At 36.9% G+C, this 24,863-nt stretch overlaps 2 protein-coding genes and 2 pseudogenes across 2 annotated transcripts; 3 read left to right on the plus strand and 1 right to left on the minus strand.

The window, feature by feature from the left end:
• The first annotated feature begins 276 nt into the window (after positions 1–276).
• On the plus strand, positions 277–1,205 carry LOC105284639. Its single transcript, XM_011348308.3, has 2 exons — positions 277–362; positions 467–1,205. Exons 1-2 carry the CDS (start codon positions 328–330, stop codon positions 1,068–1,070), a joined length of 639 nt encoding a protein of 212 aa, XP_011346610.2. The 5' UTR covers positions 277–327; the 3' UTR covers positions 1,071–1,205.
• A 133-nt stretch (positions 1,206–1,338) lies between these two features.
• LOC113561721 lies at positions 1,339–3,037 on the minus strand (annotated as a pseudogene).
• A 10,917-nt stretch (positions 3,038–13,954) lies between these two features.
• On the plus strand, positions 13,955–15,151 carry LOC105278960. The gene has a single exon (XM_011338423.2). The coding sequence runs from the start codon at positions 13,955–13,957 to the stop codon at positions 15,149–15,151; it is 1,197 nt and encodes a 398-aa protein (XP_011336725.2).
• A 4,397-nt stretch (positions 15,152–19,548) lies between these two features.
• On the plus strand, positions 19,549–21,258 carry LOC105278961 (annotated as a pseudogene).
• Positions 21,259–24,863: the final 3,605 nt, after the last annotated feature.

Here is a 24,863-nt window from a genome sequence, read left to right on the forward strand (position 1 = left end):
AGACATTATAATGAAAGACAATTCGTGGGAAGAAATTGGGAAAATAATGAATTGATCATGTAAGTATAAATCTATGAAGTATAATCAGTTTCATGACAACTAGTATTGCCATCAGATTCTGTTGCTTATCTGTTAACAGACTGCCAACAAAATGTTTATTGGATATTTGATTAACATTATTTTAATAATATTTGTCTAGCTGTTGAATGTCAAACTCGATGGATTCGATTAAGGGAAAGATTTTCAAAAGAAAGGAGACAGAGTGAAGCTGAATCGAAAAGTGGAAGCGGAGCATCTCAGCGAAAAAGCTTTGCTTTTTATGAGAATATGAAATTTTTACAAGATCATGTACAACGAAGAAGGTATGTACTATGAGGAAAATTATAATAAATGTTAATTTTGATGTCTTTGAAAAAAGTGGTGTTTAGTGATGCGTTATTTAACATTGACTTTTCTGCTGTTACAGAACATTTACCAACATTTCACAAAAGAAAGATAAAGAAAATGTTACAACGAAAGTGCCACATTCAAATCTTAATTTAGCGATACATCGTCCCACTGTTTTCACTACTTCTACAACTCGTTCAGTTTTTTGCTCAATTTCACCGAATTCATTGACAAATTGTGCAACTACGGTAAAACAAAGTGGGAATGTTGGATTACTGAATACAATGGAATCAACGAATTACAAAACACATTCTAACTCATCTATATCTGAAACACCTACCGTAATAGAAAGGACTGAGGAGTCTTCATTCGAATCATCTGCACTATCACAAGGATTTTCAACACCATCAATTGCTTCGCAACGTGATAAATGTTATTTAACTCCTAGGAAACGACAAAAACCCGAATCAGATGACATTGAAAAATCATTCTTGTCATTATCTACAACAATTGCAGATAAAATACGAAACTCAAGTACGCAAACGCAAATATCAAAGTCAAATAAAATCGAAAAGGATCCAGAAGATAAATTCGCAGAATTAATAGCAATTGAATTAAAACAGCTACCAGAAGAAGAACGTAAAGAAAAGAAAAGAAGAATAATTGATATTTTATGGAATTAAAAAAGCTATTTATGTTTTTTATTTTTATGTATGTTATGGAATAAAAAAAGCTATTTATGTTTCTTATGTATTCCATGGAATTCTAAAAGTTGTTTATGTTGTTTATTAAATAAAATTATATTTCATATGTATGTATGTAATAATTTCATATATTATATAAATAAAGAAATATATAAAGAAACATTTGTAAGCTTTTTCGTTATTTTTTAAGTAATGTGTATAAGTTTTCATTAGTTATATAATTACATATTACAATGTATTACAATGAAATATATAAAAACTTTAACTTAATTATATTATAAAAACTGTTAACTTAATTATATCTTCACTACTTAAGTTGTGTCACGATTTTGTCCTCTTCTCACATATTCGACTTGCCATGGGACTTCTCCTTCTGCAGTCAGAAAATAATCTGCAACCTTATTTCGTTGGTTATACGCTTCAACTGCAGCTCGGCGAGCATTGCATGGTGGAATGCGTTGAATGGAAATGTTTTCTCTCCAGGCACCATGTATTATATCTCCATTATCAGTTTCAATATCAACGAAATTTGGAGGGCAATAACATCTATTAATTTCAAGCTGTTGCTCCTCAAAACGTTTTAGAAAATTATGAAGACACACTGCACTTAGTATTATTTTATCGGCTGTATCAGGTTGCATACATATCGCCTTAGCCAATACTCTCCAACGAGAAACCAAAATACCAAAAGCATTTTCTATTGTTCTTCGCGCACGAGACAATCGGTAGTTAAAAATTCTTTTCTTTTCACCTAAATTTCTTCCTGAATATGGTCGCATAAAAGTCGTAGATAACGGAAATCCTTCATCTCCAATAAAAAAGTATCTAGTTACTTCATTACTTCCTGGCAGTCTTATGTTATCTTTCGGTATATTCAATTTTTCTTCTCTCAAAAGTCTTCCAAATTCCGATTTATAAAAAATACTTGCATCATTGTGGCTGCCATATGATCCAATATTGACTAAAGTAAACTTGTAATTGTGATCGCAAGCAGCCATCAGTACTATACTAAACATTTTTTTATAATTATAACACAAACTGCCAGATCGTGCAGGTGCCTGAATAACACAATGTTTGTCATCAAACGAACCAAGACAATTTGGAAAATTCCACTTTTCGAGATATCCTGCACTAATTCTTTTATAATCTATTTCAGATGGTGGTCCTACAAATCGAGGAAGTAAAACATCTACAATAGCTTTAGTTGTTTCTTTTATAACCCCATATGTTGTTGACTCTCCGAAACGATACGCTAATGCTATGGATAGAATCTGATCTCCAGTGCATAAATATCTGAAATTATATATATAAATATATATATTTGGAGTATACAAATCACAAGTTATTCTGTATTTGTTAATGTAGTATAATGAGTACTTGACGTTATAAATGATCTTGTAAATTGAGATTAAATATAACCAGAAAACCAGAAAATTAAAAGTGAAAGTTTTCTAAACATTAGCATACTGCTTAGATACATACACAAATATATATATATATATATATATATATATATATATATTACAATTCAAAATACTGTAATTGTGAATATATATACAACTATTTGTATATATAATTTATATTTATAATAATATATAATAATATATGAAAATGAAATACCTGAGCGTTATAGATAAACGTTGTTCCGGTGAAAAAGCTCTCCAGCTTTGTTTTTGGAGCTTCGGCGCTACCATTTCTAGCAAGATATAAAATGTATCCACTGTCATCCTCGTGTATCGAAAAAACATGATAATATCGTCCTTTAATTCTTGAAATAAAACAGCAAAATCTCCTTATTGAGGTCGGTTTTCATTTATGGGTCTGACTCAATATTTTCTTTTTCTCTGCTGTTTTCTCTGCTGTTTTCTTCTCCATATCATAAACAATCCACACCATTGTAAAATCGCTAAGAGAAAATCAGGATCATCACATATGTTATTATCCATTGCTACAAAAAATATTAGTTTGTTTAATACTTTTATTCATTGTACAGGTTAATATAGGTTAGTTTCTTTATTATACTATTTTGTTATACGTTATTAATTTTATAATCATACTTATATATCTTTTTAACAATATATTTCAATTTATATATTTTATTTTAATATTATGTCGAACTGCTGAAAATCTGTAATACTTTTACTACTCTGTAATACAAAACTTTTCGCGCTGTTAAATTCGAACTCTATACTTTTAGAAGATACACACGTCTAAAAATCTTTGTTGATTGGTTGAATGTTTATGGTTAAGATCAGTACTTTATGGACATCTTACAATTGGCTGAACCGTTCTGGGTATTCATTCATTGGCTAATTCTTACGTTATGTCTTATGCTTATGTCTATGGCAATTTGTGTGCTATAGCCTTAAATAATGTAATATAAAGAATAAGTATCAACGGTTTCGGATTTACTATTATAGTCTTGTATTGGAATTAATTTAAAGGGTTTAAATATGTATCGAATTAAATCAAGGTTATATAGTCTCAAATCCAACTAAATTATATTGATTTCATAATGTACCGGCATTTTAATCAAAATTGTTGCTTTTAATTTAAGGTGAAGATGTAATCGTACGAATCGTAATCATGTTCAAATTAGCAATCCATTTTCTAAATTATAATCAATTGTATTAGTAGGAATCATTTATTTGATTTATGTAATTAGTTGACGAAATATATCAGAGGTAATGTTTTAAAAGACAAAACCAAATTTCATTTATTTTTAACTACCCTCGTTTCACTCCCTTTCCTTGACAGATCGTACAGGTCCTATCCTTGGTGATAGGGATTCATTTCCCTTACCTAAAAAGGACCATCGAGTTGACCGTTTCGACTATTAGGGTAGATCGACCTTGGTCGTTGACCCAAAAATCGAAGCGTATCGGTCGGCTCGAACACACGAGATACTGCGGCTTGTGTGCCTACGTACCTCGAGAGGCGTCTGGTTGCGCCCTTCCTCGAGCTCACGGAGCTCTGGACGTAACAGCGGATTACCATTCGTAGATCTGTGATCTCGGAAGAGAGGCGCGGATTTCTTCTTTTTTGTTCCTTTTTTAGATTGGGATACAGTACTGCGGTTTGAAAGCACGGGTTTAATTGTAAAACGTGATCGTGTGAGTGCAGTGGAGATCACAATATATATTCCATTTTCCGCATGCAAGCCCTGGAAGCTAATCAGAATTGTTAGATCCCCGTACTCGTTTGTACGCGCATATATTTCTTTCTTCGTTTTGTTTTTTCTTGAAATCTATTCGAGATTAAAAAACAATATCACGGGTTATATTACGTATCGCTCAAACACATCTTGTAGAAACAATTGTATGTTACTAAGCGCTGAGAAGACTTGTTACCAAGGCACGTTTGGTCAATTCCGAACGCTGTGTTCTAATTAAATCGATTACTATCATTTTAACTTTACATCAATTTTTCCTAATTCTGTTATTAAGAATAACTAATTTCTTCACACACTTTTTTATAAAGCTTTTTTTCAATCAACTGAAGTTTGAAAATGTCGAATTTTTAATTCACTCCCGTTGTTTTTCGAATTTTGACAAACTGTCAAGATAATCTTTGCTTTTTATGTATGTACCTCATAAATTTCGAGTAACACAACACGGCTCAAAATAACTCGCAGAATTCAATTATCCGTCGCCACAATTACAAGCCAAAAAGTTTGAAGTTTTTCATTCCTATAAATTCTTTACATTTCTATAATTTCTATCTTTGTCTGTGCTAGGAAATCTAAATTTGTGGAAAATTGGTCATTTAAAAAAAATTGTTGTGCTACTCTGGCACAATTCGGCACAACCAAAGAAAATTCTAAATTGTCAACTTTTTAATTCACTCCCATCTCTTTTCCACGAAATTGTATCAATCCCTATGATGATCGGGATTTTTATCACTTGCTCTTACTTTATATTTAACCCTTTTCTGTCGGAGCAATCAGAGATATGGATACTCGGTTAGTCGTACACAAAAAAGTGTCAAATCAAAACTTATATACGCAAAATATTTATAAAATTAAGACGTTCATTGCTTCGAATATATTTCGTATATAGCAATTTATACTTTTGTTGGAAGACTTTAATAATCTTAAATTTCAACTATATTATAATTATTTATAGTTATTATAGTTATCTTATTTCAATATTATAATATTTTCACCTCAAGAATACAATATAATTGAAGAATTGAAATATAATTGAAATATAATTGAAGAACGAACTTGTGAAGTTCGATTGCAATTATGTGTTTTCGTTCAAACGGATATAATTGCGTATATAGTCGCGCCTCGTCGCGGCTTTCCCAACAAGCTTCAAAGTTACTAAAATCAAGCTAGAGATGGCGCGCTCACGCGGGCCTTCCTAGGGCCGTATTCATAGTCGAGTCTCAAGTCAACACTTAAGACGATCTTAACCAAGGCTATCTTATTCAATCTAGACCGTCTTAAGATCAGTAGATTTCATAGTTGTGAAATAAGACGATCTTCTCGAGAAGAAGTTTTCGCTTAAGTAAGTCTTATTTAATTTGAGATCGACTTGGCGAAGACGTGCTTAAGCTCATGCTTATTCCCGAATCGGCTGTTTCCGTAATATTTCTGTTGGTTCCACCAATCCGAACACTGGATTCGAAATGCAGCTTTTATACCAACTTCTGTTGTACACGCTCCTGGGATGATTTGCGCACTTTTTGGGTTCCGTACAATCCATTTTCTCCGTAAAACTTTATTGTTATAAAGTTAACCAAGTATAATAAAGTAAGTAAAAGTTTATTTTATTATAAGTAAAAGTTTATAAAAGATAATTCTATTATGTAATAATTATTTATTTATTTCAAAGAAATTATACATAGTAAATACGATTGTTGGTTGTGATATTGTTGCCTTATCCCCTAAACCAAGCTACAAGAAATATATATTTATTAAATTGCTTTAATAAATTATTCGTATATTCTTAATATACAGGGTGTCCCAGACCTACCGTATAAGCCGTGAATGGTAGATTCCTGAGTTCATTTGGAGACGAAAATTTAATACCAAAATGTCGAGAGTGTTATAGTTTTTAAACGGGAAAGGTTTACAGTTTACCAATAAGCTTGTCAAAATTTCGCGCGCTCAGGGACATCGCATATCAAAAGGGCCCTTCCACATCACTTCACTCAACTCGATAGAAACATGTTAATGTGTTCGAGTGTTAACTCGAAATTATTTTTCACTTTATTTCTTTGTACACTGTTCGTGGACTGACGAATATCAGGATGTTAATAGTTTCTAAATTGTCATACGGAAACTCGATGCGCGTAAAACTTTCAAAGCATTCGTGCGAAGCGTGCAACAAATGACGTTTCTTCTTGTGATGAGAGAAAATCAATACGATCGGTATGAAGTTTTCTGCATGCAATGTGGAAAAAATTGATAAGAAAATATTAACACTATTTTTGATTAATTTATTAAAAAGAACAAGTATCGTATTGCGCTCGAGTACATCGTTATCCAGAATGTAGAAAGATCAATTACAACGTAATTTTGCGATTTCTGCATCGCGCGCGAGAAACAAGATTTCTAACGCCCAACAAATGAATCGGTATCGTTGAATGTTGCGCTGAGATGGCCAATTTATGGGACCTCTGCGACCTATCCATTATTAAAGAGCAATTGTCTTTGATCCAAAGGAAAATTTTTCATTAGATCCAATAAATTTCAATTCGCAAAAAAATTCATGTGATATTCGTGATCACATGTGATTTCAGATTCTTCTTCGCCTAGAGATACGTATTCTGAGGTGAAGATTGCATCGCACGTAAAGCATGATGCATTAATAAACATATGGAAATAAAATAACATAAAACGATCAATGTTGAGCAAAATGGATTTTACACGCCGGTCGAATATTGCGATATGCTCATTATTTACGGCGAATGTGGGCAAAACGCTAACCGTGCCGCGCTCGAATATAACGTTCGTTTTCCGGAACGTAGAAACATCAATTACAACGTAATTTTGCGATTGGTGCATCGCGCGCGAGAAACAGGATTTCTAACGCCCAACAGACGAATCGGTGCCGTCGTTGAACGTCGCGCTCGTACGGTACAGAATGAAGAAGCAATCTTGCAAGCCGTAAACGATACACCAACTACCAGTGTATGCGAATTGAGTCAATAATTGGCAATATCAAAAAGCACGGTTCAACGAATATTACATAAAACTCGTTTCTATGCGTACCATTTTACTAAAGTCCACAATTTGTTGCCCCGAGATTATGAATCAAAAATTGGATTTTGTACGTGGCTGTTAAATAAAGAAGAGAATCAACCCGGATTTGTAAATAACATCTTATTTACCGATGAATCCTGTTTTACGCGCGATGGTATTTTTAACACTCACAACATGCATCTCTGGACAAATGAAAATCCAAACGGATATCACATAAAAAGTTATCAGCATCGGTTCACTATTAATTTATGAGCTGGCATATTAAATACCACGATAGTAAGTTTTACAATTTTCTACAAAAAAGTAAAAGGTTCCACGAATTTCATTTCTCACAAGAATTCATTTTTCATGACAATTTCAGATTGATCCGTTTGAAATGCCTACGAGACTCACAGGGCATATTTACACAAACTTTTTACAAACCGATTTAGTGGATTTAATGGAAAATATACCTCTAAATCAGCGACAATTACTATATTTTCAACACGATGGAGCGCCACCTCATACATCTTTAGCCGCACGTCACGTATTGGATGCGAGTTATCCAGAGAGATGGATAGGTCGTGAAGGTCCCATAAATTGGCCAGCGAGATCTCCGGATCTGACTCCATTAGATTTTTTTTATGGGGCACTATAAAGCAATATGTTTATCGAGAGCGCATTAATACTCGTGAGGAATTAGAAGGAAAAATAATCGAGACATTTGCAACCGTGACGCCAGAAATGCTGCGTAACGCACAACAAGGTTACTTCGGCGTGCGCGATTGTGCATCCAATGTGGCGGTGGACATTTCGAACATCTTTTATAATAGGTACATACGATTAATTTTTTCTTTAAATAACTTTATCTTTTAACTTTGACTTTAAATGACTTTAAATAACTTTAACTTTTAATATGAGTTAGCACATCTTTTTTTGCAGTTGGTATGTAACGAATTGTACGACGATACCGATTTTTCGTTCCGTACTGTTTGAGCGAAACATTAAACACACACTGGTAATTGATGTATCGTTTACGGCTTGCAAGATTGCTTCTTCATTCTGTACTGTATGAGCGCGACGTTCAACGACGGTACCAATTCGTCTATTGGGCGTTAGAAATCTTGTTTCTCGCGCGCGATGCAGAAATCGCAAAATTACGTTGTAATTGATCTTTCTACATTCTGGATAACGATGTACTCGAGCGCAATACGATACTTGTTCTTTTTAATAAATTAATCAAAAATAGTGTTAATATTTTCTTATCAATTTTTTCCACATTGCATGCAGAAAACTTCATACCGATCGTATTGATTTTCTCTCATCACAAGAAGAAACGTCATTTGTTGCACGCTTCGCACGAATGCTTTGAAAGTTTTACGCGCATCGAGTTTCCGTATGACAATTTAGAAACTATTAACATCCTGATATTCGTCAGTCCACGAACAGTGTACAAAGAAATAAAGTGAAAAATAATTTCGAGTTAACACTCGAACACATTAACATGTTTCTATCGAGTTGAGTGAAGTGATGTGGAAGGGCCCTTTTGATATGCGATGTCCCTGAGCGCGCGAAATTTTGACAAGCTTATTGGTAAACTGTAAACCTTTCCCGTTTAAAAACTATAACACCCTCGACATTTTGGTATTAAATTTTCGTCTCCAAATGAACTCAGGAATCTACCATTCACGGCTTATACGGTAGGTCTGGGACACCCTGTATATGTTATAGTAAATGTGATTAATTTTATACAAAAGAAATTATTACATAATAAATACGATTTTATGTAGAATGTCAGGTAAAGAAGCACATAACCTCCCCAGCAAAAATAAACACTATACACCGATGGAACGAAAAGTGTTTCTGCAAATATTAAACGAGTACAAGCATATCATAGAGACAAAAAAAAGCAATAATTCAACATTGAGAGATAAGGAGTTTGCATGGGGCAAGATATGCAAGAGATATAATGAATCCACCCTGATTTCTCAAGAGGAAAGCATTCATGGATTACAAATGTATACATAACGATATAAAACACTCTTACATATAATTTTGTTGCAACAGAGAGTTGTCAGCCAATTAAAAAAGTTATGGACTAACTTAAAACAAACTCAGAGAAATGCGCTAACTAAGAAAAGGCAAGCATGTTTTGCAACGGGTGGAGGCCCATCGCAAGGACAAGTAGATATCGACCCTGACATTAGTAATATAGCACCAAATCTTATGAAGACGGTCCCTATTATATTTACATCGAACATGTCTGACAAAGAAATTAATGGTAAGTATTAAAATATACTCTATAGAAATAATTATGTGCACTAAACCTCTTCTGATATTAATACAAATTACTGGTATAATATATATATTTTAGATAAACGAGACAAAGTATTCCAATTGACACTGACAAACGAAACTATAGAACCTGAGAAATTGGACTGTGATAGTGAAGATTGTGCAAACACGCTCAATATAGAAACTGTGCAAGGTACTCATCTATGTCATACATTTGTCATACTTTAATATATGTAAAACTTTTTACAACTTTATACATAATATGTATTTAAAGAATAGTTGTATGCGTGTGCGTGTGCGTGCGTGCGTGCGTGTGTGTGTGCGTGCCCGCGATTGCGCGCGCGCGCGCGCACGTGTGTGTGTGGTATGTATGGTATATGTATTTGTGCATGTAAAAGTATATTTTATGTTTGCTTGTAGACCCATTTCTTTCTATCGAGGATAACGCAATAATAACTTTAGAAACTGAAGAGGAAGAGAAAGAAGATATGCGAAAAAGATCGCCAAGTATATTGGATAATGAAAACCTGCCGCACACACGTTCTTACAAACGAAAAAGAAATATTAAATGTGATAATAAATTGGCAATTAAAGAAGAAGAATTACGTGCAGAACGTATAAAAAAAAAGATGTATCAGGAACAGCGATTAGCAGAAATGAAAGAGAGTCATTTAAAAGAAGTTCACAGTCTAGAATTGCAACATCTGAGGGTGATGCAAACATTAGAAGTGGAAATAAAAAAAGCACAACTTAAAGCAGTTAGATCTACAGAGAAAGAAAATCGTGACTCAACCAACATTTTGAAATACTAAAAGCGTGTGTGTGTTTGCATTCTGCGATAGAACAGATTTAGAGACCCAGTGTTACTTTATCAAAAACTTTATCTGATGATTATATAAAAACCCATTAGAAGTTTATTTGAAAAGTTTATTTGAAGTTTGTTATAAATTAAAGATAAAACGTTACGCTTATTATTTTGTTACAAGAACCGGGTGTTCGATATTATGTTATTTTTATTTGATCGTTAATAATATCTGTGATACTCACACAATTTTTGACTAGCCATTTGTGTTCTTTAGAGATTCCAAAGGAATATTCTTGCGATTTTAAGTTTTCTTTAGAAACCGTTATATATCTCATTAACATGTTAAGATTCAAAGATTTAAGATTCAAAGATTTAAGATTTAAAAAGTAATATATACAGGATGTCCCGGGTTTTAACCGACAAACTGCGGGAGCATATTCTACTAGTGGAAATAAGAAAAAATTCTTATATCGAGTTTGCTTAGAAATGCTTTATTACAAAGTTATAAACCAATATTGAAAAGAAATATGAAATAAGTAACAACGGATTTTTTCACAAAAATAAAAATTATGTACGCAATGATTTAGTGACGCATTTCAAAATGTTGTCCTTGCACATCGATACAAGCTAGACATTGACGTAGTACAGAATTTGTTACAGTACGACATTCCTGAAAATTTTGTTGCATCTCAGTAACTGAATTAGTAATTCGTTGCTTTAAATCTTCAAGCGAGATTACTTCTGTACTGTAAACTTTATTTTTTAAAGTTCCCCATAAGTAAAAATCAAGAGGCGTTAAATCGGGCGATCTTGGAGGCCAGAAAACCGGTCCTCCTCGACCAATCCACCTATGAGCATAATGTTCATCTAACCAGTTTCTAACTTGTCTAGCATAGTGCGATGGACAACCGTCTAACTGTATCCAGCTGTTTTGGCGAAACTGCAGTGGCACATTTTCCATCAAAATTGGTAAATCGTTTGATAGGAATCTTCGAAAAGATACTCCGTTCAATCGGTCAGGTAAAAAGAACGGACCAATAAGCCGGTCATGAAGCATACCCATCCAAACATTACATCGAAATTCGTGTTGAAAGTTTCTTTGTCTGGTAGTATGTGGATTATTATGAGCCCATACATGGCTATTATGAGAATTGAATATGCCTCGTCTTGTAAAGGTCGCTTCATCTGTCCATAATATCATTGATGAGAAAAGATTGTCTCTTTCTACTGCATTCACATACCAGTTACAAAATTCGACTCGTTTCTGATAATCGATTGGAAGTAATTCTTGTACAGGTGTGTAATGATATGCGAATCTGTCATCAGCACGCAATGTTCTCCAAATAGTGTTTCGTGATATCTGCAGTTGAGCTGAAGCACGTCGAACACTTTGTGTAGGAGTATTATCAAAAAGATTTAAGATTCTTTCCGAGCGTCGTCGGTGTCTTAGAGCTGAACGAACATCATCATATTCATTCATAGGTCGAAATGAACCCAAATTACGTAATTGCAAATGGGTATTACTAAACACAGAACTATCTGGTACTCTCCTGTAAGGAAATCTACGTTGATACTCTCGTACGGCAGCTCGTGCATTTCCGTCACAGAATCCGTACACGAAATGAATATCAGTGTATTCCTCATTTGAAAACACTTTTGGCATTCTGATAGTAATTGCTAGTTCACACGACGATTGAAATCTAACAGCTACTGTTGTGAAAGTAACAATCATACTGAATCGTTTCAACATAGTGAACATGAATACATGTGAATACGCATAACATAAACATCTTCGACTTTCCAAATTCTACACTATGTTCCGTTGTTACTTATCTCATATTTCTTTTCAATATTGGTTTATAACTTTGTAATAAAGCATTTCTAAGCAAACTCGATATAAGAATTTTTTCTTATTTCCACTAGTAGACTATGCTCCCGCAGTTTGTCGGTTAAAACCCGGGACACCCTGTATATAAGAGGAATATATTTGCAGTACGAAAACAATATATTGTGAAAATATACTGAATATATTTTTATGAGAAACAAGTTGGTGTTGCTGCGTGAAACAATAAACGTTATAATAAACGTTATAATAAAAAACGTTAAGCGCACGCGTGCATACACACGCAGACACTCCTTTAATATCTAATATTTATATCCTTATTAAAATATTTTCTGACAATATGACCAATTTATTATTACCTTTATGCATATCATGAGTATTAGTCATTACTATGACATTCATTTAATTTGTTTCCTTATGGATACGTGAGAAGTATAAGAAAGTAATAAGTACATCTGCAAATATAACACGGAGAAATATATTACAAAAACATATAAGTTAATTTTCATATAAATATGTTAATATACAATAAAATATTACATAGAAATAGTACAATAATCATACAGTTGTGAGGAATATAGCTTATAATAAGAACGAATGTCATAGTAATGACTAATACTCATGATATGCATAAAGGTAATAATAAATTGGTCATATTGTCAGAAAATAGTTTAATAAGGATATAAATATTAGATATTAAAGGAGTGTCTGCGTGTGTATGCACGCGTGCGCTTAACGTTTTTTATTATAACGTTTATTATAACGTTTATTGTTTCACGCAGCAACACCAACTTGTTTCTCATAAAAATATATTCAGTATATTTTCACAATATATTGTTTTCGTACTGCAAATATATTCCTCTTATATAGTTATGAACAAACAGAAGGTAGCTTTTATATATACATATATATATATATATATATATATATATATATAGCAATGAAGAGATGAATTACAGATTACGTTTGTATTCAGATTTGTACCGCGCATCGCCAATAATGCCAATTCGTCGTTGCGATCTTCGTGAGCGAGCGAGCAGGCGAGCGAGTGAGACAGACAGTGATATGCTTGTCTTCTTCTACTGCCCGACGTTACCTGAAATCGCGGCGCGCACGAAACCATCCCCACTCCATCCCCACCAATACTACCGTCTACTGTTAGAGTCCCACTACTGGCAACACTGGTACACGGTCGGTCTCGCTACGCGTATACTTGGCGCGAGACACTACCGTGTCTCTTGATAAGTTTTTCAAGCCTCTATTACAAGTACTCGCGGGAACAGGACGTTATTTTATTTAATTTACTGATAGGTGGAACCAGCGAGTTCCACATATTATACGCGATTGTCTTTACTTCTGTTGGTAATAGAGTTCGGTATTTTACCAACACGACGCGAGCGCTACGCGACGCGATCTATGTATTAAGTAATCGATGAAGTTAAGATGGCGATCTCATACGACACGAGTAACACACGTTGTAACGTTACAAATATATCTTTTCGTTGTGTATAATCACCAGGACACTCTGCTTATCCTACCCATAACCAACAGGTTATGGGCCCAGGGCGACTACACTGTGAAAGTATTGAAGGTGATAGTAACGAGATTCGCGAGTAATTTGTGATTTGTGAAATCAACGCTCGGACAATAGCGACAGACGTGTTACCGCCATCTTGAGACAGTTCGCGTTCGGTGCAAGAAAGTGAGGTTAGCGAAGATTGTGTATGACAATGGCTAACAGCATCGTTAAAATTGAGCTTCCGGCAGCGGCTAAATTGAGAACCGGTAATTACAAGTTGTGGCGATTTAATATAGAACGTCATTTAAAGAACCACAATGTATGGGAATACGTTGTCGATTACAAGAAGCCAGTTAAAGCCGACGGCGAGGCGGATGCGGTGTTCGCGGCAAGAGAAGGTGCGTTTAACCCGAAAAATATAGTTGCCGAATTGATAATTAGCAATTCTATTGAAGAGTCTGAGGTGGACCACATCATGACGTGTGAGAGTGCTTATGAAACGTGGACGGCACTGCAGCGAGTTCATGAGAAAAAGGATCCGACCAGCAAGTTAGCGGCGTCGCAGGCTTTTCACGACTATCATTACGAGACAGGGATGGAAATGTCAAAATACATTGCAAATGTCAAGAATCTGACGCGTCGATGCAAGAACTTAAATGATGAGTTGTCTGAAACTTCGGTTATGGCAAAATTGCTGCAAGAATTACCAGCAAAATATCGAAGTGTCGCGACGATCTGGCGCAACAAGAGTGAGAAAGATCAACATTTGCATGAGCTCTGTGCAATGTTAGAACACGAGGAGGCAGCTCAAGATGCTGATGATTTAGCAACGGCCAAGATGGAAGCGCTCAATGTCAAGCAAGATAATAAGAAGAAAATGCAACATAAGAAGACATTGAAATCAATACAGAAGAAAAAAGAACCGATTCGTTGTTTTAATTGTGAAGGGATTGGTCATGTGGCGGCTAAGTGCCCGAAAGAATCGATTCGTTGTTTTAATTGTGACGGGCTTGGTCATGTAGCGGTTAAGTACCCGAGTGATAAAAGAGAGAATACCTCGAAACAGAAATCAGTAGAGAAATCGAGTGGTGTAATGACTCTAGCTGCGGATGCAATTCTGGAAACTGATGGTGAATGGTTGGCAGACAGTGGAGCGTCGGCACACATTACGGGAAGAAGAGAATGGTTTTCATCGTTTGAATCCATGTCGGCAAAGTTTTCATTAGCTAACAGCGAACAAGTAGAAATCAAGGGCTGTGGTGAAGTCAAGGTCGAGTGTTTGGTAGATGAACAATGGCAATCAGCAACTTTGAAGAAGGTGTTCTTCATTCCTGGTTTTAAGAAGAATCTATTCAGCATTGGTGCTGCAGGAGAGTTAGGCGTGATATGTCAAACCGGAAAGGACTAGATGATTTTCAAAAGAAACAGGCAGAAAGTGGCTGAAGCAAGGAAAGCCGATAATAATTTGTTCATCATGGAAATGAAAGTGTGTCATCCTCGAATGCCAGAAATCAATGCAGCTGTGAATTTGCAAACATGGCACGAACGCTTAGGGCATATCGGAATTAATGCCATTAAGGAGATGTCAAAGCGTGGCTTGCTCGAAAGCCTTGAAGTACCAGAAAAGGCTAAACTACAGTGTGCAGCGTGCGAGCTAGCAAAGGCACGTCGACGCAGTTTCAAAACTAACACGAAGAAGGTCAAATATAAACCAGGCGAGTTGATCCACACCGATGTTAGCGGTCCATTTCCAACGCCATCATACAGTAGAAAAAGGTGGTTTATTTTATTCAGGGATGATGCCACAGGCTTTCGGATGGTATTTTTCATGCGTCACAAAAACGAAGCACTGGAGTGTTTCAAGAAGTTTGTAAACTTGGTCGAGAACAAGTGGGAGCGGCATGTGAAGATACTTCGTAGCGACAATGGCTTAGAATACGAGAATAGTGAATTCTTATCGTATCTGGAATCCAAGGGCATTGAACATGAACCGTCTGCACCCTATACGCCCGAGCAAAATGGGCGAGCGGAGAAGGACAATCAAGTGATCGATGACAGTGCGCGGGCAATGTTGCTGGTAAGAGATCTCGATGAACGATTGTGAGCAGAGGCAGTACGAACGGCAGTTTATTTATTGAATCGCACACCGACAAAGCAGTGTCCAGATTCTACACCATATGAGGAATGGTCTGGTAAGAAGGCATCGATGTCACACGTTCGCACATTTGGATCAGTCGCTTATGTGCATTTGCCGAAGTGTAAGCAAACCAAATGGACACCAAAGGCTCGGAAGATGATCTTAATCGGCTATGAAGGCGAATCGAAGAATTATCGGTTGATGGAACCGAACAATCCAAAGAAGGTGGTTGTGTCGGCAAATGTCAAGTTCCATGAAACAACCAAGTGTGAAATCGAACCGGAAAAGACGTCAAAACTACAGTTTGTTCAAGCAGATGTCGAAAAGGAGCCAACGGACATTGCAGTCAACGAAGATATTTCCACAGAAGATAACTCGAAGGATACGGACGATGACGAGGAAGAATTCTCGACACCGTGTCAAGATCGATATCAACAGCGAGATCGCAAGCAGTTGCACAAACGAAGTAGATTCGAGATAAATATGATAGAGTTCGAAAAGCCATCGACGTACGCAGAGGCGATGACCAGTAGTCATGCAAGAGAGCAGCAATCGATGTTGAACTTCAAGCGCTTCGGAGAAACAAGACCTGGATAACTTCAACCTTACCGAAAGGTAAAGAAACTATTTCATCTAAATGGGTGTTTAGAATCAAGTGTGACGAGTTTGGTTGTATTGAACGGTTCAAGGCTCGACTGGTGACACGAGGCTATAGTCAAAGAAAAGGCATCGATTACACGGAAACGTTCGCCCCGGTCGTTCGTTATGAAAGCGTGCGTACTTTGCTGGCTATGGCAGCTCTCGAAGGTTTTGAACTTGGACAGTTCGACATTAAGACGGCGTTCTTAAATGACAAATTCGAGGAAGAGATCTATATGTGGCTGCCAGAAGGAATAGAAAAGGAACCCACTGTCGTCAAACTTCAGCGATCGTTGTATGGCCTGAAGCAGTCGCCACGTCAATGGAACAAGAGGTTTCATGAGTTCCTAATGCAGTTTCAATTTACGGCTAGTGACACGGACCCATGTGTGTATCATGGATCTGAGCCACAAAATCTCCTTGGTGATCAAATCAGTGGTGAGATAGTGCTGTTAGCACTATACGTCGATGATGGACTGGTGATGGCGAAACATCAAGCAGTGATTCAAACAGTCCTGGAAGCCTTGCAGTCCGAGTTTGAGGTGACAATTGGTAGTGCTGTTTATTTTTTGGGCCTGGAGATTAAGAGAGATCCTGTTGAGGGAACAATCAAGATCAGCCAGGAACAATTCATCAAAAGGATGCTGACGAAATTTGCGATGGCAGACTCAAAACCGATGTCCACACCGGCCGAGGCAAAGCACTTGAAGTATCTTCTAGAGGATCAGGAGGATGCGTCAATGAAAAGAATTCCATATCAGCAAGCGATTGGCTCATTGTTATTTGCAGCTTGTGTGATGAGACCGGACATAATGTTTGCGGTAGCTAATGTCTGCAAATTTTCGAAAAACCCATCAATGGAGCACTGGAGAGCAGTAAAAAGAATACTGCGTTATTTGAAAGGAACCAGTGATCAGGGGATCATTTACCGTTCCAACAGTAATAATCAGCTTATCGGTTACTGTGATGGCGATTACGCTAATAACGAAGAGACAAGAAAGTCAACGACAGGGCTGGTAATTATGCTAGCTGGAGGACCGATTGTTTGGGCGAGTCGACGACAAAGTGTGGTAGCTCAGTCAACAGCGGAAGCTGAGTATATTGCAGCGGCAGAAGCAACCAAGGAGATTTTGTGGCTCAGGCAATTAAGGGGGCATATACACCTAGGAGGCCGAAAATATGGTAATTTTCTGGAATTGTTTTGTGGGAAACTGTTGGAGTTATCGAATTGTGTTTTTTTTTTAGTTAAAAATATACACTTTGAAGAAGCTTCATGATTGTTTTTATTAGAAATTATTGCAAAATGTCGGAGATATGGCGTCGTGAAGAGGCAGTCCGGAAAAAATCATCCAAAACGGTACCAGATGTACCTTCGTCAAAAATCAACCGAAACAAAAAATTGACATAGAATATTAAAATATATAACAAAAGTTTTGGCGTATCGTAGCCGATTTCAAAAATATCGATTTTTGACAAAATGGCGGGTGTTTAAATTTAACATAGCGATTCTTAAGACAAAAATCCGTTCGTTTTCTCACTCTCCCAAAAAAACTATGAGTCCTAAAAAAAACCCCTACGATACGCGATAGATAATTATGTGTAGAATAACCCCTATAAATTTCAAACAAATCGGTTCAGTGGTTTTTGAGATATTTCTGGTACCAGTTTGAAAAATGTCGTTTCGAGAAAAACGCGTTTGAATATTCAATATATGTTTTGGTTAATAAAACATGAAATTTTGTTAACTTGCACAGAGTCGTCAATTCCAGGTCCATAATATAAGTCCTCTGCAGTAGATGCGATGCCAATATCGTCTAAATTTTGTTGTCGGCGACGTATTCGCGCTTCTTTCGTCTGTTCCTGCGCGCGTGCCTCGGCTTGCGCTATGCGGCGATCATCTTCACGCGCAGCACATTGGTGTGCGTTCGGTCCGAGATGCCCATAATGCTCATTATTTGTAATATTGAAGTCATACCATTGTCGAATATGCAAGCAGCTATGTATGCATCAATTTCTACTATAATAACACCGCTGTGCATTGTTTTTGAGGCTATTTTCCAAATTATATTATTAAAACTTTCATTGCTGTTGGCCTAAACAGGCTACAGCGAGACAATACAATACCGTTATACCGAAGAACACAAAAAACCTAGACACGAAACCGAAGGGACGGGCCGTGGTCCAACCACATCTCAGCGGCGCGCCAACAATGTACTGTCAAGGCAATAACTTCGTCATTTTTTGGAATTTTGATATGAAATTTGCACAAGACATTCTCGAAATATTAAACATTATAAATATGTAAAAATCCAAAAATCGATTTTTTTGACCCTCCTAGGTGTACATGCCCCCTTAATGAAAGGAGTTGGTGCTGAGCAGAAGAGTACAACGATGTTACGAATTGGTAATCAGGGGGCGATTAAGTTAGTTCGCAACCCTGAAGTACATTGTCAAACAAAGCATATTGATGTCAGATTCCATCTGATACGAGACCACGTTCAAAAGAAGAACATTGATGTCGAGTACGTGCCGAGTCAGGAGCAATTGGCCGACATCTTTACAAAAGGACTACCCAAGGAAACTTTCGTACAACTCCGGAGTGATCTCAGTATTAAATAATTGTTTAAAATACGCGAACTAGTGGAAGTGTTGGTAATAGAGTTCGGTATTTTACCAACACGACGCGAGCGCTACGCGACGCGATCTATGTATTAAGTAATCAATGAAGTTAAGATGGCGATCTCATAGGACACGAGTAACACACGTTGTAACGTTACAAATATATCTTTTCGTTGTGTATAATCACCAGGACACTCTGCTTATCCTACCCATAACCAACAACTTCTTTTGTTTATGCGCGCGGCGCGAGCTTCCTTCCCGAGCCAGTCAGTCGTTGTTGCGAAGTCGTTCCCTCGATATCAGAGAACATGCTCTATATTCATCTTAAATATACACGTATTGTTCGTTAAACCTATAACCGTGTACGTGAGTCTTATTGAAACCTGCGCAACATTTTGTCCATCCCCGGTATGTCTACTATATTAGACGAAGGTATTAGAGCCGATTGTTCCAACTTCTTGGTAAGTTTTACCTGACAGGAACTAATACTATATCTTTATCTCTTTTTAAGACTTATCTGAAAAGAGACAAAGATATGCTACCTGTCAGGTAAAACTTACCAAGAAGTTGGAACAATTGGCCCTTAAAATCGGAGCAGTAAAACCTCTTTCCAGGAAAGTGTTTCAGAAGGATGAAGTGGAAACTGTGTTTAGATACATGGCAGCCGGAAAACACATAGGAAAAGTAAGTCAATACTTAGTATTATATTTTGGTAAACGTGTTTAAAACACATGTTTGATCGAAATACAACATGAAATATTGTGTAAATAAAAAATCAAATATAGTGTATATATATATATCATAACATATTGTATATTGCAATTTCAAATGATAATTAAAGTACAAGAAGAAGATAATTTTGTAAACGCACCTATTCTCGCACTTCCGCGTTACTATTGCCCTGTTAAGAAAACGTATGTCATTTTAAGTGGTTTAGGCGGCTTTGGTTTGGAATTAGCCGATTGGTTAGTTATTCGAGGTGCACGCAATCTTGTATTAATTTCACGTTCTGGAATAAAGAACGGATATCAGCATAGGAAGATTGAATTATGGAAATCATATGGAGTAAATGTTTCAATAATGTCTAACATTGACGCATCAAATGCCAACGAATGTGAACATATAACTAAAAACAGCAGAAATGCTGGCGCCCGTCGATGCTATATTTAATCTAGCTATAGTATTGAATGATAAACCGTGTCAAAACCATACCGCAGAAACATTTCACGAGTCTTTCAAAGCGAAAGCTTGGGCTACGAAAAATTTGGACCAATTGTCTAGAAAGATATGTCCACAGTTTCGATATGTTGTTGCTTTCTCTTCAGTTTCTTGTGGCAGAGGAAATGCTGGACAAACTAATTATAGTATGACAAATTCCATTATGGAAAGGATTTGCGAGAGAAGATCACGAGAAAGTTTACATGGTTTAGAGATTCAGTGGAATGCAGTGGGCGATGTCAGTATCATAGCCGATATGATGAACGATGGCAAAGAAATAATAATCGGTGGTACCTTGCAGCAAAAGATATCTTCCTATATAGAAAAGTTGGAAGAGTTCTTGTTACAGGAACATCCTATTGTGGTAAGCATGGTTGTAGCTGAGAAACGTTCCAGCTCTTTTGGTGCAACTGACATTGCTGATTCTGGGGCTAATATTATGGGTAAATTATAATAGCATTGCAAAGGCTGAATGAAAAGATATGCAAATTAATTAGTTATATATAAGAGCTAACAATATACAATTACATACAGTATACACTAAGAATTAAAATATTAAATTTTAATTGTAGGTATAAAGGACTTGTCTAATAATCTCATCAGACATCGTTGTCTAAAGTTGGGATGGATTCTATGATGGCCGTGGAACTAAAGCAGATAGATTAAAACAGGATTTTGACATTTTCCTTACAGCACAGGATATCCATACTTTTAATTTTGGCAAACTCATAAAAATGTCTGACACAAAGCTGACATAAAGCTGACTGAAGCGCAGAATACGAAAGATAGCATCACATCCGATCAGAATGTGAGTGACTTAGCTAAGTATTAAATTGTTTGTACGTTTACTAGGCGAGGATCACATACCCGATGTATTAGTTGATCTTCCAACAAAACAAAATAATGCGAAATATGATGTATTTTTATTACCTGGAATGGAAGGTTGCGGAACTATATTTAATCCGCTACTGCAAAAGATTGAAGCTTCAGCTACGTGTATACACGTCTATCCGGAAAGTAACAAGACTGATTTTTTGCAGAACGTACAAGTAGCGCTATTTGTCGGTCAACTGCTGAACTATGTAGTATACACCTTCCTAGAGCGCGCCTAATGTTTTGCCGGTGTGAGAAGCAGTGCGTGATCAGTATTGTACAAGAGAAGTGAGTCCGTTTGTTTTCACTTGTCACAATGAATGCGATGTGTTGGAATGGTAAAACTTACCTGTTCTCCATCTAGTGCGAGAATTATCAAGCTAATGACGTGACACATTGCGAACTCTTTATATATAATTATGTGTTTATGTTTGGAATAAAGATCGAGCTCTCGGCTAGTGTGCGAGGTCACTTCTGCCCCGATACTCTAGCAGAGCAGTACGTTTAAACTAAAGCTACGCAGTCGAATTCATTTATTTTGTCCAACAGGTTATGGGCCCAGGACTCATTGTCGCTAATTAATCGCGCGTGTGAAAAAGTAATTAGTGCCGATAATAGCGAGAGTTCGCGAGAACGGTTTCAAGTGATATTACGTATATAAGAAGACGAATATCTTAACACGTGGCGAGAATGGAAGGCGGTTCGAGCGCGCTACAAATCGAGAAATTACTCGGGCGCGAAAATTACGCATCGTGGAAATTCGCAGTGAGAGCCTTATTAGAAAGCGAGGACTTATGGAGCTGCGTAGAAGAAAAACCCGAATACATCGGAGACACTAAGAAGATGACGAAAGCCAGAGCAAGAATTATATTGACTGTTCACAAGCAGAATTATACCTATATTCAAGAGGCAATGACACCGAAACACGTATGGGATAATCTTGCCTGGACGTTCGAGGATAAAGGACTCACCCGAAAAGTAGGGCTGTTAAAGAAATTAACTGCGGCGCGGCTCGAAAATTTCAAATCAATGCACGCACGAATACGTTAGCAATATCAGCGAAAACGTACAGCAGTTGAAAGAGATAAATTTTGTCGTGCAAGACGAGATGGTAGGAGCTTTACTGTTGTCCGGTCTTCCAGAAGAATTTCGTCCAATGATAATGGGACTCGAAAGCTCTGGAATAGTCATGTTCAGTGATATAGTAAAGGCCAAATTATTACAGGAATGTGACAAAATCGAAGGAAATTCAAAAGAAATGGCTTTCAGCTCGAAAAATCGTAACGGAACATACAAGGGCGAAAGAAATAGAAAGTGCTACAACTGGCAAACTCGGTCATATCGCTGCTAAATGTCGAACGAGGATCAACAATAAGAAAAAAACAACAGAGGATGAAAGTACGAAGGCGTTCCTAACGATGGCAACTACGAAGACCGTGGATGAGAACTGTTGGTATTTGGATTCGTGTGCTTCCTCTCACATGACCCCAAACAAACAGTTATTGTGGAACCTTGTGAATATAAACGCAAAGGTAACGGCAGCCAACAAACGGTCAATGATGGCAAAGGCGAAGGGCAGTGCACAAATCAAGATAATAGCAGACGGAAAGGAAAGCACAAAAGAAGCAAAAGATGTACTATATGTTCCGGAATTGGCGGCAAACCTATTGTTAGTCAGCAAAATAACGAAGAAAGGATATACCGTCGTGTTCGATGCGGAAGGAAGCCAGGTCATCGATGAAAACAACCGGCTGATAGCACAAGGGAAAAATCAAGATGACGTGTACAAGCTGAACCAACCCGGAGAGATGGCATTAGCGACCCTGAACTGTGATCAACAACTGTGGCATTTAAGGCTAGGACATTTGAACAGGAGGAGCATGATGGCCATGAAGTCGAGTAAAATAAAGGGTGCGGAAAGTATCACTGTCTCCGAGGACAATTGCGAAATTTGCGTAGTCGGTAAGAAAGCGAAGTTACCATTTAACAAAAGCGGAAAACGTGCAGGTAATCCACTAGAATTAATCCACTCAGATTTATGCGGTCCAATGTCGACTCAATCAATAGGAGATGCGCGTTATTATCTACCATTCGTTGATGACTATTCGAAAAAAATATTTGTGTATTGTATAAAGTATAAAAGTCAGGTATTAGAGAAATTTATTACTTTTAAAGCGTTAGTAGAAAAACAAACGAATTATGAAATTAAGATATTGCGTACTGATAATGGAAAAGAATACGTTAATCAAAAGTTTTTTATTTTTTTAGAGCAAAATGGCATTCGACACCAGACCTCGGTTCCGTACAATCCGCAACAGAATGGCACCGCGGAGAGGGCAAATCGGACAATCACTGAACGGGCTAGAACCATGCTCATAGGAGCTAATTTACCCAAGGAATTCTGGGCCGAAGCCGTTTCAACAGCCGTATATTTGATTAATAGATCGCCATCAAGCGCATTAAATGAGAAAATTCCTGAAGAGTTATGGACAAAAAGAAAATTCAGTATAAATCATCTTCGTGTATTTGGTTGTAAAGCCCTAACGTTGATACCGAAGGAGAAACGAGATAAATGGGACCCGAAAGCTGAGACCAAAATTTTCATAGGCTATTCCGAAGATACAAAAGGATATAGATTGATGGATCGAAAAACAAGAAGAGTGACTATCGCAAGAGACGTTACATTTTTTGAGAATGAAGTTTTGAAGAAAAGGGTAGATGATGATGCATTTGAGAAACAAACAGTTACCCTATCGGAAGGAATCCAAGAAGAGGATAAAGACGATAAAGAGGCTAAAGTAACGGATGAAGAGAATCCGGAAGACGAAGAAACATTTTGCGAAGCTACGGAAAATAATTATATACAAGACGAAACCCCTGAGACACAGACGACAGACAGGCAACAAGGTGCAACGCCTAGACGAAGTCAAAGAAAATGCAAACCCGTTCAGCGAGAAGGATATATATCATTTGCGACTATCAACACACCGATAACTGAACCGAGAAATATACAGGAAGCTATGCAAGGACCCAATAACAAACAATGGATCGAAGCAATCAATAAGGAATATCGATCATTGTTGAAGAACAAAACGTGGACCGTGGTCGAGCGAAAAGAAGCACAAAAACTTCTACGTACGAAGTGGGTATTCAAGATCAAGTCAGGAGAAGATGGCACGACAAACTATAAAGCAAGACTAGTAATCCAAGGAAATACGCAGAAAAAGGGCGTAGACTATGAAGAAACCTACTCACCAGTGGCACACCATAGTACCATTCGATATTTGTTTGCTCTAGCAGCTCAACAAGGATTGAAAATATCACACTGGGATATAAAGACGGCATACTTAAACAGCAACTTGGATGAAGATATATACGTGGAACCACCAAAACCATTCAAAAGCAAGATTGGACCTGATAAAATATGGAAACTAAGAAAGGCAATGTACGGATTAAAACAAAGCGGAAGATGTTGGAACTCGTGTCTAGATGACGTGTTGAAGGAAGCAAAATTACAAAGACTTGAGGCAGAACCGTGCGTGTATGTATTACCTGATGAAAAGAATATTCTCATTGTTGCGGTATACACAGTATGTCGGAAAAATAACGGAACTTATTAAATTTAAAGAAAACT

Source organism: Ooceraea biroi, chromosome 3, assembly GCF_003672135.1.
Source record: "Ooceraea biroi isolate clonal line C1 chromosome 3, Obir_v5.4, whole genome shotgun sequence".
Classification (NCBI taxonomy): Eukaryota; Metazoa; Arthropoda; class Insecta; order Hymenoptera; family Formicidae; genus Ooceraea; species Ooceraea biroi.